Below are 12288 nucleotides of genomic sequence, written 5' to 3' on the forward strand. Positions count from 1 at the left end.
GTGAGAGTTGGCGGTTTCTATCTTTAGTCTGTTTCTAGTGTGGTTGTTGATTTTGAGAGTGGGCAGACGGCATGTCTTCTTTGGCTCTCGGCTGGTATGGATCTTTATCATCGCAGCTGCTCCATGAGTGATTAGGAACTAAGATGTCATTACGGGCCAAACAATGATCAAAACGTTTAACAAGCTATGCGTATCTATGTTTCCTGAAAGCCTGAAGTCTTGTGATGGTGCTGTCTGTTCTCCTTCCACGTATAGCTCAAGCTTTGAAAGCAAAACAGATCTAAAGGTTGCACTTTTTATAATCAGTGTGTCATATTCCTGTACCTAATTTTTCATTCACAAGCTTCTTCTGGAAGCACTTTTCAGCAGCAGTTTGTTCGGTATACACCCTGGACATTTGTGGTTCTCAACCTTTTTGGCTTCAGAAAATTAAGCAATGTCTGTTTACCACCTTTTGCCACAGGTTGTATGTATACAAGTTGTGACCAGTTAGCCAAAGAGTAATCTTTACTTCTCAGATTGATTTTTGAAAAAGGGGGAAAAAAAAAATATGTTGTGTTGGGTCCCCGTAGTGTTAGCTGGTGACAAATATACCATCCTGCCAAAAGTGTGACATTATTCCACTGATCAACAAGTGGTTGCAAGGTGCAAAGATAAAACCCAATGCGCCAGCAAAGGAAGTAACGAAAAAGATGTTTACAATTTGAGTTTTTAAAATATTAAAAAACAGCTGTGCAAATGTTTAATGAGTTAGGAAATTATAATCATAATTTAGTTTGTTTACAAGAAAACACCACAGGGCACCTTTTTAATAGTGAACATAAAATTATGTACTGTAATTATTTAGTTATCTTCTACAATAAGATAATTATATTCCTTTCTGTGTGCCCTGGGGCCTATGCCAGGCTTATGTCACAAGAATAACTGGATTGTATTGGATAAACCAGTTACTCTTGTGTTACGGATTTAAATAAAATACTTCTGGTTTTGTCAGAGTCACAGAGTCTGAAGACCTGTGGCACAGTTAGATCTATGATGATGTGATGGCTTTGCAAAAATTGGCTGTTCTCTATATGCATATATAATCTTAATATTTTTTGGATGGATTTCTGACATCCATACTTGAATGCTTTTTGCACACCTTCTCCTTTCTCTACCTTTTTTTTTTTTTTTATAAAGCCGTGGTGTCGTATTACCTCACGGCATCCCATATCTAATGCAGCAAGGAAATCCTCATTTAGACCATAACTGGTAGCCTGGAGTTGGAGTGCCCCTTTTTAAAGGTGTGTGTGTGTGTGTGTGTGTGTGTGTGTGTGTGTGTGTGTGCGCCCGCCCGTCCGTCCGTCCGTCCGTCCGTCCGTCCAGTTTCCATTCACAAAGAGCTCTTGCAGGCCACTGGGTTTGCTATATTTACCTGAGACGGGATTGTGGATGGATTTTGGGGGGAGGGGGGGAGAGACTCTTTTTTTTTTTTTTTTTTTGGTCGAGAGGGGTTCGAATGCTATTGTTGTGAAGGGCTTTTCTCTGTCAGCTCTGATTCAATGCATGGCATTATAATTCAGTTGTGTCAGCACGGAGACTGTTGAGTAGGTGAGACCTTTTCACACTTCAGTGCCAGCCTGGACCCTTTCCAGGTTTCTGTATAACATAAACTCTCTGTCTGTTACCACCTCCTCATAAATATCTTCATGGCAGTTCTGCTGAAGTTAGCATTGCCAATTCTTATCACTTGATTTCCTTTCCTTTACTTTCTTGTCTTAAAGAATCGGTTCACCCAAATAAAACAAAATAAAAAAATTCTCCCACTTACCTTGGGGTATCCAGGCATGCTGATAGTTTTGGTTGTTATTTGTTTGGGTCCAACACAGGTAAAGCATTAAACATAATATGTAAAAGATTCAACAGCAACATCAACATAAACAATGTCTATGAAAACTGTAGATGATATCGGAGCGTTAACGGGGACAAGGAATGCTGCTCGTCAATGTTTTAAATTTGTCAATGCTGTGAGCACCACTGATGGAATTGCATTCACCTCTATTGTACTGGGGTTGCGGCAGAACATTTTGAGACGGATTTATAAAACCTCAAACCGATCTGCATACAACTAGAAGTATTTGAGAACGGTTTTGGGTTAACTGACCTGTTTGGGTTTTATTCTCAAACTTTTTTTGAGCTTGTTTTACAGTCCTTCATTTGCCTCTTACACTCCTCATCCGTCCTCCTTCTGATGGTCGTTAGTGGCACCCTCCCTCTCCCAGTGTAACCTGGCCCTGGGAGGCAGCTGCAGGCTCAACTGTGACCCTTTGATGACTCTGCAGTTAGATCCCTCTGCGTACACATACCCACAGCTTAAAATGCTTGTAATGGTTAAGGACAGAAAAAAAATACCATGTGTCCCATGGGATACTGCCATTGCTACTGACTATCTCATAGGTTACAAGCTACAGTGCGGCTATGTTTGATAGGGTCAAGCATGTTTGCAAGTGAGATTTCCAGGTGAAGATTAAATGCTCCTAGTGACTCAGTGCTTGGTTGGTTAGAGAAATCCCTACAGCATTAATTGTAATTCAGAACTGTATTTATAAAGCACTTTTCAAAACAAAGTGTTTTTTATTTACAAATTCACATCAGGTCAACACATGTGAAAGAGTGTAATATGATACTGTAAGACTTGTGCTTTCGTTGCGCTCTCCTAGTTCGGCTTAAGCTTATGATTGACTGTTTTGAATTACTTGGGGTTGTTATGCAAGAAGTAAATGAATTGTGTAGTTTGGGAAATGAAAGCAGATACTCAAGATAAGGCTGTTACTTACGTAGTGTGGTGTGCTTTTCCAAGAAGCAATACTTTGCAAGTGTGTGTGTGTGTGTGTGTGTGTGTGTGTGTGTGTGTGTGTGTGTGTGTGTGAGAGAGAGAGAGAGAGAGAGACGAGAGAGAGGCGAGAGAGAGAGAGGCGATTACACATGCATTCACAAGTGTCTGTTTACATGCCTGTGCATTAATAACTCAGCGTTTTTATGTGACCCATTTGTAAACTTTCATCATTGAATTAACTTTTTCCTTCTGATGATCGGAATAAACCAGTGTGATTGCTGTATACATTAACCTCATACTAGCTTCAGTCTTTCTTGTTTTTACTACATTACCTAATTTTTGACATGGAAAAACTACATGTGATGACTTTTAATTAGGGGTGTCACGATTCTCCAAAATCCAGGATTCCATTTGATTTTCGATTTTTTTATGATTGATTTAAACTTAAACTTCTTCTTTTTTCCCCAAGTGATGGCATGCCACAATAAGAGCCACTAGATGGCAGAGGGTATTTTACAACAACAGTTTGAGTTTACAAGGTGCAATTGAATGCCCCATGAGTTTAACAAAGGGCCCATGAATGCACGTAGAAGTCCTGTTAGAACCCACACTTACCCTTGGTTGTTTGTTTATTTAACTCGCTGGAAGGCAAAGTCTTGTCACACTAGTGACTTCAGGGAAGTGGGAGGATTTCCCAGTTCTGTTGTTTCTCCATCATCTCCGGCTCAGGCAGTGGCCATGGTGTCTGGAAAAGTGCAGCTGCAGGTTACCGGTAAACAATGTTATGCTGTGTCTTTACCTGCATGCTACCCGCTGGTAAGCTACGCTGTGTTTGTTGATGTGTTTTTCTTTTTTCTTCGGATGGCACAAGTAGGCGGGGGTGGAGAGAGAAAAAAATACTGGGTGAATTGCTGATCCTGCTTTTGATTCAGTAATCAAAATCCTAAACTCATTTCGATCAATTAAAAATATAAAATCGTGACACCCCTAGATTTAAGGAAGTGCTAAGGACTTAAGACATGGCTTTGAACCTTTTTTTTTTTTTATACATACGGTTTTGTTTCAAAGCTCTTTTTTTTTTTTTAAGTTAAAAAGGGACCCCAAATATGAAATGCCATTGTCAAATTAAGTTGATATACAGCGTTCCCCACACTTAAGAATTCAATTGGAAATTGTTTCCATAACTCCATACTGAACTTTTATGACTGTGCTACCTTTGTGCGGCAGTGAAGCAACTTTTACAGATGCCAGATGATTGAAAAAGTCTTCAGTTGTATTAAAGCTTGTGCAGCACAGCAGACTCCCAGGTTGCTCCTAAGTCTCCGACAACCCACAGGTGGACCATAACTCAAACTGAAAAACACTGGACTAAAAGTGTCACGCATTGTTTCAACTCAGCCTTTCCTGTCAAACCAGTGTCAACAAACAAATATCATTGTTAGTTAATGCCTGTTGTCTAAATCAGTTGTGTCCCACACACAGGCTACTTCCAAGAATGGCATTTTCCATCTCACACAGGTAATCAATGCTCCTACTAGGGGCTGCTGCTGTGCAGCTCAATCATCATCAATTCCCCCCCCTTTTCCTCTCAGTCTGCATTCATTACAACAAAAGGATGGACAAATCTACAGGCTTCTTAAATCTGAAACAGAAATTCCTCCCTGGTTCTCCCCTGTTATCACATCTATCCTTCTATCCCTCTGTTTGGCTGACTTGGCTTCAATCTGGTGGCAGTGGGTGTTGTTTTTCCTTGCTGGGTTCAGGGGTTCTTCTCCTATGAAATGATACTCAAGGCCTGTCCATAAATAAAACCTTAGTCTGAGCCTTTTGCGATGGACACTTGTGGAATTCTAATCAGTAGAGAAGATAAAAAAAAAAAAAGTTGCCTAATAAGCCACAACAAACTAGCCCAAATATTATATGATAATTTAAGTTACAGGTAGAAATTGCTCAAACATAACATTGCCCTTCCATCTGAGATTTTCAGATCAATACAGGTGTTCATAATTATTATTATTTATGGACAGGGCTGTCCATGAAATAAAAATCTTTGTCTCTTTTCTGTCTGTGATGAATAAAAACAAACTGGTGCTGGATATTCTGGTGCATTACGTAATTCACCTCAACATTGTGGTTTTTTCCCCCTCTCTTTCCCTTCCTGGAAATGTTGGTATTCCCCAGACACACTGAAAAAGCTGTTACTTTTTAAATGAAGCTGTTGAAGGTGACCCTCTCATTTTCTTTCCTAGACCAGAGATGATTTCCTGGGACAGGTTGATGTTCCTCTTAGTCATTTGCCGGTGAGTTATTTGCACGTGTGAGTGTGTGTGTGACTAACTGTGTTTTGAATACTCAGCTTTTTCTTATCTTCAATTTTGATTAACCTCTGTGAAGGTTAGACAAAAAGTGTTTGTGTGTGTGTGTGTCTTGAGTGTGAGAAAGTGCTAGCCTCACAAGTAGCATGTTGTGGTTAAACGGCACACACTGTGTTAGAAATGGAAAGCGGGCGGTTTAGAATATAAACAGAGGTAGCTATCCTGAGGGCGGGCTAACCTCAGGGCTAATAGAAAAAGTCACACTTGCATGTACTTGATTGGATACTGTGGACTGCTGAGAGGTAAACACTTTTAAAATCAGTAACATGCAGAATTTTTACAGTTTAGGTTTGATGTAAGTGAACAGGACCTGAAACCAGAACATAGACCTGCAAGTCCTTCTCCCCTCCTCTTCTCAGCTGTGTTGTCAGACTGATTGAGGCTCTCTGAAGTTCTGTAAAAGTTTATCAGTAAAAGGTGTTTGGGTTAATTAATGTCCTGATTGACTCCCATAGGTTCAGGAAAATTAGCAGCCTCAGCTGAGTTATGTTGAGAGATGGAGTCAGTCGACATGAGAATATTTGGTCCTAATCTTATTTTAGCCATTAAACGAATAAACTGAGCATGAATAAGCTGCTGCATTGCATGTATAGATGGTGTGATCAGTGTGTTTTGATTTGATTCATGAGTTTTATGCATGACTACATGTTGTAGGAAGTCTTATTCACAGTTACTGGACATTACTTTAGTCAGCCATGTTGACTCATCGGAAGCAATCTGGTAGCTACATTTGCTTTGAGGAAGCTTAAGGCTTACTTAAACCCTTTTTATGCACTATACAGCATGAAACCTTAAGCCAGCTCATGAACCTAGCCCTGTTTTGTATGAGTCATACACAGGATAGAGTACTGTTCATGTGGGTTCAGGCTTTGAACAGCAATGTTTTTAAACAATCATTTTGATGAAATATTTACAAAACGTGATATCAATTCCTAAAGCCTTATATGTTTGGTCCCAATAGCTTCACCACATCTCAAATTATTATTTTTTGTTGCTTTCAATATTGTACTTTTGATTTGGAAACTGACTGATTCAGTGGTACGTTACAGAGCAGTATACGGTGAGCAGTGGGAGATTGCTGTGTATTACAAAAGACCTTTCTATGTAACGGGAGAAGCTCACCATTGCATAATGATCCTGGGATGGCTGCACAGAGGGTGGCAGCCGTTCTGTAAACTCATGACTCTGATATTCTAACACCGTCTAACGTGTATTTGTGTGTTCAATTGATTACTGCCAACAAACGCCTCCTCTTGATTTGCAGACAGAGGACCCTGCTATGGAGCGGCCGTACACATTTAAAGACTTCTTGTTGCGGCCCAGAAGGTCAGTTTCTGCAGGACGTGACAAACAGGATGTGACAAGTAAACAGTGAGGACCCAGTAATGTAACTTCTTAGGTTAAATTGTGTCTGATTTGCCCCCATTAGCAATTGGAATAGACATTGACAGATTATGAAACTCACCGTGACGTTAATCATGCTTTGCAACGCCATGTAGACTGGTGTCATGTCTCCAGAGACAATCAAGTTCATGTAACGGTCAGTTGAACACTGAAGGTGAAAGACCATCTGGTGTTTATAGGCAGTTTGGTAACGCCCCTGTATTTCTAAGCAATTAGCCTGGAAGGGCTTCTAAAGGGTGCAGACCTGGTTTTAATGTGCTGTTTTCAAGTGGGTCTGTTTTTGCTGATGTTATCCTTCTAGTCACAAGTCCAGGGTGAAGGGTTACCTGCGTCTGAAGATGGCCTATCTGCCCAAACAAGGAGGACCCGAAGAGGAGGCTGGAGAGATGAGGGAAGAGGCTGAGGTAAGGTCTTGGCTGTTGATGTTGTTTTAATAGTAAGCCAAACCAGAATCTATTTTTATTTATTCCTTCCACACAAAGAAAAAACACGTCTGAGCTTAAAGATGAATGTGAGAGTCCCAATTTGGACCAATAAAAATGTGAGCTTGTATTTTGCTTAGAATGAGAGAAGAAAGGTTGGCTCTTCTTTTTATTATTTTCTCTAAGAATTTGGGCAGCATCTTGCTGCCAATATCTGGTGAAAGGCTTTTCCAGGTCAGGGTATGGAAAAACCATTTACAATTCTGCCAATTATTTGGAGAAATAGGAGCCTCTTCTCTTTTACTTTATGTGAGTTCTTGTATGTGTGCTCAAGTGTAGATTTCTTGTGGTTGTGGAAGAGTGCTAGAGAGGCACTATACATTTTGTGAATGGCTTCACAGATTACACAAATGTGAGTTTTAGCAGGCAAAGTATGAAAACTGTATTGGCAATTCGCTAACCACCCTTTACTGCTAGATGTTTTTTTTTTTTTTTTTTACTTCTCTACTGACCTCTTAAATGAAATCTCTGTCTAGTTTTTGTATTCCTGTAAACCAGTCGCAGCCGTCCTGGACGTGTATGTCAGGCTTTATCCCAGCAAAGTACATCCGTTGAGCCAGACTACTTCTCTGCCAATGTATCCACAAAAAGAGAGTTCACATTTGTCAACTCTGGTAGTGACATAGATAAACATTAGCTCAGATCCTGTGGTCCGAGATATCCTACCCAGGCGGCAGCTTGTCAAACAAAAAGAAACACCAGTAAATGCTAACATAAACAGCAACACGTTTTAACCAGCCACAAGTGAATCCAACATCTTTAATGTATTTCCATGCTTGAATCCCCTCTTAAATTGTCCATGTGTGTCTGACAAGCTGTCAGCACACTGGGATATCTGTGAATAGTGAGTTACTCATGCTGCCTCTTGTCAGAAAATCTGAACTTTCTCTTTCAGGGATGGGATGAGTCTGCAGACTCAGGCTCCCAGCGACCCCAGCAGTTGCTTCCTCCGTTGCCTCCAGGCTGGGAAGAGAAGGTGGACAACCTGGGACGCACCTACTATGTCAACCACAACAAACGCAACACACAGTGGAAGCGGCCCTCCAACATGTACGCCTGATCTCTCTCCTTAAGTTCTTCTATTTAAAATCTATTTTTCAAATTGGTTAAATGAGAAAATCTTAGTTCAGCACAACGGCGGTACCACAGACATGAAGAGTACCTTTTTAAAAGTATATACTTTATTACATGGGTATATAAATCCATGTACGTGTATGTGAGGGGTTATTTTCTGTATAAATGAATCACTGGGTCAGTGTGTCCAATCCTACTCAAGAACTTTACTGTACTACTACCTTATCTATACATAGTAATTTAGTTTTCATTTACCTAGCAGCAATCCTGGCTTAATCTAATGTTAAGGGCATATTTCTAAGCAGTCATTTTGTGACTTACTAACTTTTGTATGAAATAACTTCTTCTCCTTCAGGGATGTGATTTCAGAGACTGAGAGTGACAATCAACAGCGGCAGATCAATCAGGAAGCACACCGTGTTTTCCGTTCGAGACGTCACATCAGTGAAGACCTAGAGAACGAGCAACAGGAGCCCAGGGACATGGACAATGTGAGCGAGAAGAGCATACACATGCATACAGCATATGCATACTAAGCCACAGCTACCTCAAGTGATAAGGTCACTAAAATGATATTATTGTTTCATGGCTGTGTCTTGTTGTAACCCTTGTAGTCCTGGGATCTCATCACAGAAGAGGATCCTAGCGAAAGCCTGGCCCAGTCTCTGCCTGGCCCCTCTTCAGTCTTGACACCGCAACTAGCGCAGACACCCGTCACCCAGGATTTCTCTGAAGATTTAAATCTGAGGCTGTCACTTACTCCGGATACCAACGGCGAAGTGCCAGGGCCCAGCTCTGCTCTGGTGAGACAGCAGTTTTCTCCACGTTTGAATGACTTAATGGTGTAAATGTAGGCAGGTCTTTTTCTGTCCGACATTAAAGTGGCAGGCAGTGCTAGCAATAAAGTCTTTCTTTCTTCTTTCCCACGCTTACTTTTGTTTAACAGAGCCAGCTGTCAAACAGACTCCGATCCTCCAGTATGACGGATGGTGTCAGTGATCAGGCCCAGGCTCCTCCTCTTATGGTACATATTTCTCAACCCCCACATTTTTCTCCATCTTTATCTCTTTCTCCCTTTCCTTTGCATGTCTCAGTGCTGTGGGTGTACCACACATCAAGTCACCTTCTTTGCTCCTGCTTGCATTTAAAATGTGTTGTTCACGCTAGGCTCATATGTGCTTCCTCCTCACCCTTCCTTCCTGCTCTCTGTGCTTCTTCGATTTTCCTGGTACCTCCTTTCTTCTTGCCTCTGTAGGATAACCACACCTCTTCCTCCCCCTCCTCTCCCACTACTACTCTTTGTGATTCACTCGCAGCAGCTATGTTTGATGTATTGTAGAAATGTTGGTGTTATAGCTGTGCGCCAGCAGAATGACCATTCCAGTAGAAACCATTGGCAAATAAGATTAAAGGTATAGTAAGCGATTTTAATCCAATACACTTTTTGTCAAATTCAGCAAATATCTCTCTTTTGTCTGTGTGCGCTCAAAAAAAATAAAAATCCGGTGTCCCTACACAGCCCTGGCTGTGTAAATGCAAAACAAACAGAAAGGTGCGCAAGAGCACCAAAACACTATTCCAGCCAATCAGCAACAGGCGGCACCAGTTGCTCGTGTAAGCGAGTGATGGGGTTGGGGGTAGGGGGAGGGGTATGGGGGGGCAGAGGGGGAGGCAGCATGTGAATGTGTCGGGGCTTGACAGGAGTTATTAAGAGATCACTGAGAAACAACAAAAGAGGAAAAGGTCTTTTAAGAATAGAAATAAAAAAGAAGTTGAATAACCGAGGAAAGGAGGAAGAGCCTTGGTAACATCAGTGAGGCTTTTCAACGCTACAGAAATCTCCGTGATTTCAAAGGAATGAAAAGTGATGATGGCTATCGTCCCGATGGACTAGTGAGTAATAACGTTTGCTGTTTTCAATAGGTCAGTTTAATCTCGTTCGTTTGCCATTGTTTGAGATGGCTGCACCCAACTGGTTGGCTTTACAGCAGTAGCGACAGTTTGCTAATCCACAACCTAACGTGAGCTAACATCGACTCTGCCAAATTTAGTTTAGTCAGCAGAGACGCTAGCAGAAGTGTTTCACTGGTTGCTATGGCAATGCGCGGCCACGAATCTACAATCAACAGTCTTTACGTAGCATCGCTTACTGCACCTTTTTAAGGTCAGCACCACACGTCAGATCACACGTTCACCAGAGAGTCCTGAGTCATAGCATCAGTGGGGATTCAGCTCGAATAAACTGTCACAAGATCTGAGTCAGATGTTTGTCACACAGCTGAGTCACAGCAGGGAGCTTTGCATTGTCAAATTGAGGAAAAGTACAGGTGCTGATGTCAGCCTTCTCCCTTGAAGGACTGGATAACAGGGGGCTCGTTAAGAAGCCTTCAGAGGAGAAATATAATCGGCATTTGTTAATGTGAGGACTTAGGGAAGGCTAGTTACAGTTCCACCAGATATTAAATGTGCATGCAGGTGGATGGGTGCCGTTTCTACCTACCAATGGATATGACATTCCTTCTTAGATAAAGGTATCCTTCACTTGTCTTGACTCTTGTCTTGTCAGTTACCCTTAAAGGATAAAGCTAGCATTAATCTATATTTTTCCTATTGTCATTAAATCCCATAAAGATACTAAAACCAACGATGTGTTAGTCCGTCACTCAATACTTTCCGACTTCCCTACCCTGTCTATAGCACTCAGCCTCAAACCCATTGGTTCCTACTGAAGACGAACGGATCATACATATATAGTTTCATTTTTTTTTTTAAAGGGTCAGTAATTTCCTAAAACAGCTGGGCTCTGTAGTTTTTAGGAAACTTGTTGGGGACTGTTTTCAGCCGTAGATTAAAGGTCCAATGACATGGTGCTCTTTGGATGCTTTTATATAGACCTTAATGGTCCCCTAATACTGTATCTGAAGTCTCTTTCCCGAAATTCAGCCTTGGTGCAGAATTACAGTCACTAGAGCCAGTCCCACAATGAGCTTTCCTTAGTATGTGCCATTTCTTTGTCTGTAGCTATTGATGAGGAGAGAGGGAGGGCAAGGTGGAGGGTGGGGGTGTGGCCTTGACCAACTGCAAAAAAAATGTTTTGCACAACAATGGAGACCTACGGCCCCCAGAAATAACCTACTGTATGTGGTTGGGGGTTGTTTGTTGACTTTAAATGTCTTCCAGGTTTATAGTAAAGTAATAAGCAGAACAACATCCAGTGTCTTTAAGCACTGCCGAACTGCTGAACTACACTGATATTGTCATCTTACATGTCTTTTGGATTGCTTTGATGAAACTACAATTTCTATTGTTTTTTTCCCCCTGCAATGTCATTTTCTTACAGTTCATGTCTGAGATTCAAACTCCTTTTTGTGAACTTTCTTCGATCTTCAGCACAGTAAATCACTTTCACTGCTCTAACAGTTTCAGGACACAGAACCGTTTTCTCTGACTGGTGTTAATGTATCTTGAACATCCTTTTCAACTTGGGTTGAGATTAAAGATGCCTGCACCGACTGAAGATACATTTACTGTTCAGGGAAAATAATGATGAAAAATGTCTTCGTTTCAGCAGGGAAATGCAAGCTTCTGCGGCTTGGACTGTCATGATTTTTCTCGTTGTCTGTCTTAATATTTAAATTGATTTACTCTTCTCGAAAGTTCCTGGCAGCACACTGCTAAAAGCTTCCCTAACCTACATTTAGTGTAATCACGTCCAAATTGATTGTGCTCCTTCCTGCTACCCGTCGTCAAACTCACAGCTCGTATGCTTCAGTGGAGAAATCTCCCCCCTTTCTGTCACTCCCCACCTCCTTTGAGATTTAATCACCCCCCTTTGTGCATTCAGTTTTTCCTCACTCAACTTTCACTACTACCCAAACACTCCCCCCTTGCTCTGTTACTTTCACCCTGGCATTGAAAACCTAACATACTGTGAACTAAAGGCCGTCTTACCATGTTGTCTACCACCAGCAGGCTTCCCAGACCAGAAGAACAAGAGCTCAAACTGTCTCAGGTGGTGAGGAGGCCATGGTAATATCTCAGTTTATTTACAATTTAAAGCCTGTCGTCCACCTCTTAGTTCCCAGACACCACGTAGGATGAGCTATATGTGTCCCCTGACTAGTTTTGTGAATTACTT

At 41.4% G+C, this 12288-nt stretch overlaps 1 protein-coding gene across 13 annotated transcripts in view; it reads left to right on the top strand.

The window, feature by feature from the left end:
- Nucleotides 1–12288, top strand: part of nedd4l (NEDD4 like E3 ubiquitin protein ligase) — a 47967-nt gene that overhangs the window by 18067 nt on the left and 17612 nt on the right. For 4 of the 13 annotated variants that reach the window (XM_039779321.1, XM_039779319.1, XM_039779316.1 and 1 more), the window contains 8 exons: nucleotides 5065–5115; nucleotides 6455–6561; nucleotides 6896–6998; nucleotides 7972–8126; nucleotides 8506–8641; nucleotides 8765–8953; nucleotides 9097–9174; nucleotides 12120–12179. In XM_039779321.1, the coding sequence (XP_039635255.1) occupies nucleotides 5065–5115; nucleotides 6455–6561; nucleotides 6896–6998; nucleotides 7972–8126; nucleotides 8506–8641; nucleotides 8765–8953; nucleotides 9097–9174; nucleotides 12120–12179 (879 nt within the window). Of the gene's footprint in view, nucleotides 1–4297; nucleotides 4334–5064; nucleotides 5116–6454; nucleotides 6562–6895; nucleotides 6999–7971; nucleotides 8127–8505; nucleotides 8642–8764; nucleotides 8954–9096; nucleotides 9175–12119; nucleotides 12180–12288 lie in introns of all 13 variants that reach the window. The other 9 variants (XM_039779322.1, XM_039779323.1, XM_039779313.1 and 6 more) reach the window with 4 other exon arrangements.

Source organism: Perca fluviatilis, chromosome 17 (genome assembly GCF_010015445.1).
Source record: "Perca fluviatilis chromosome 17, GENO_Pfluv_1.0, whole genome shotgun sequence".
NCBI lineage: Eukaryota > Metazoa > Chordata > Actinopteri > Perciformes > Percidae > Perca > Perca fluviatilis.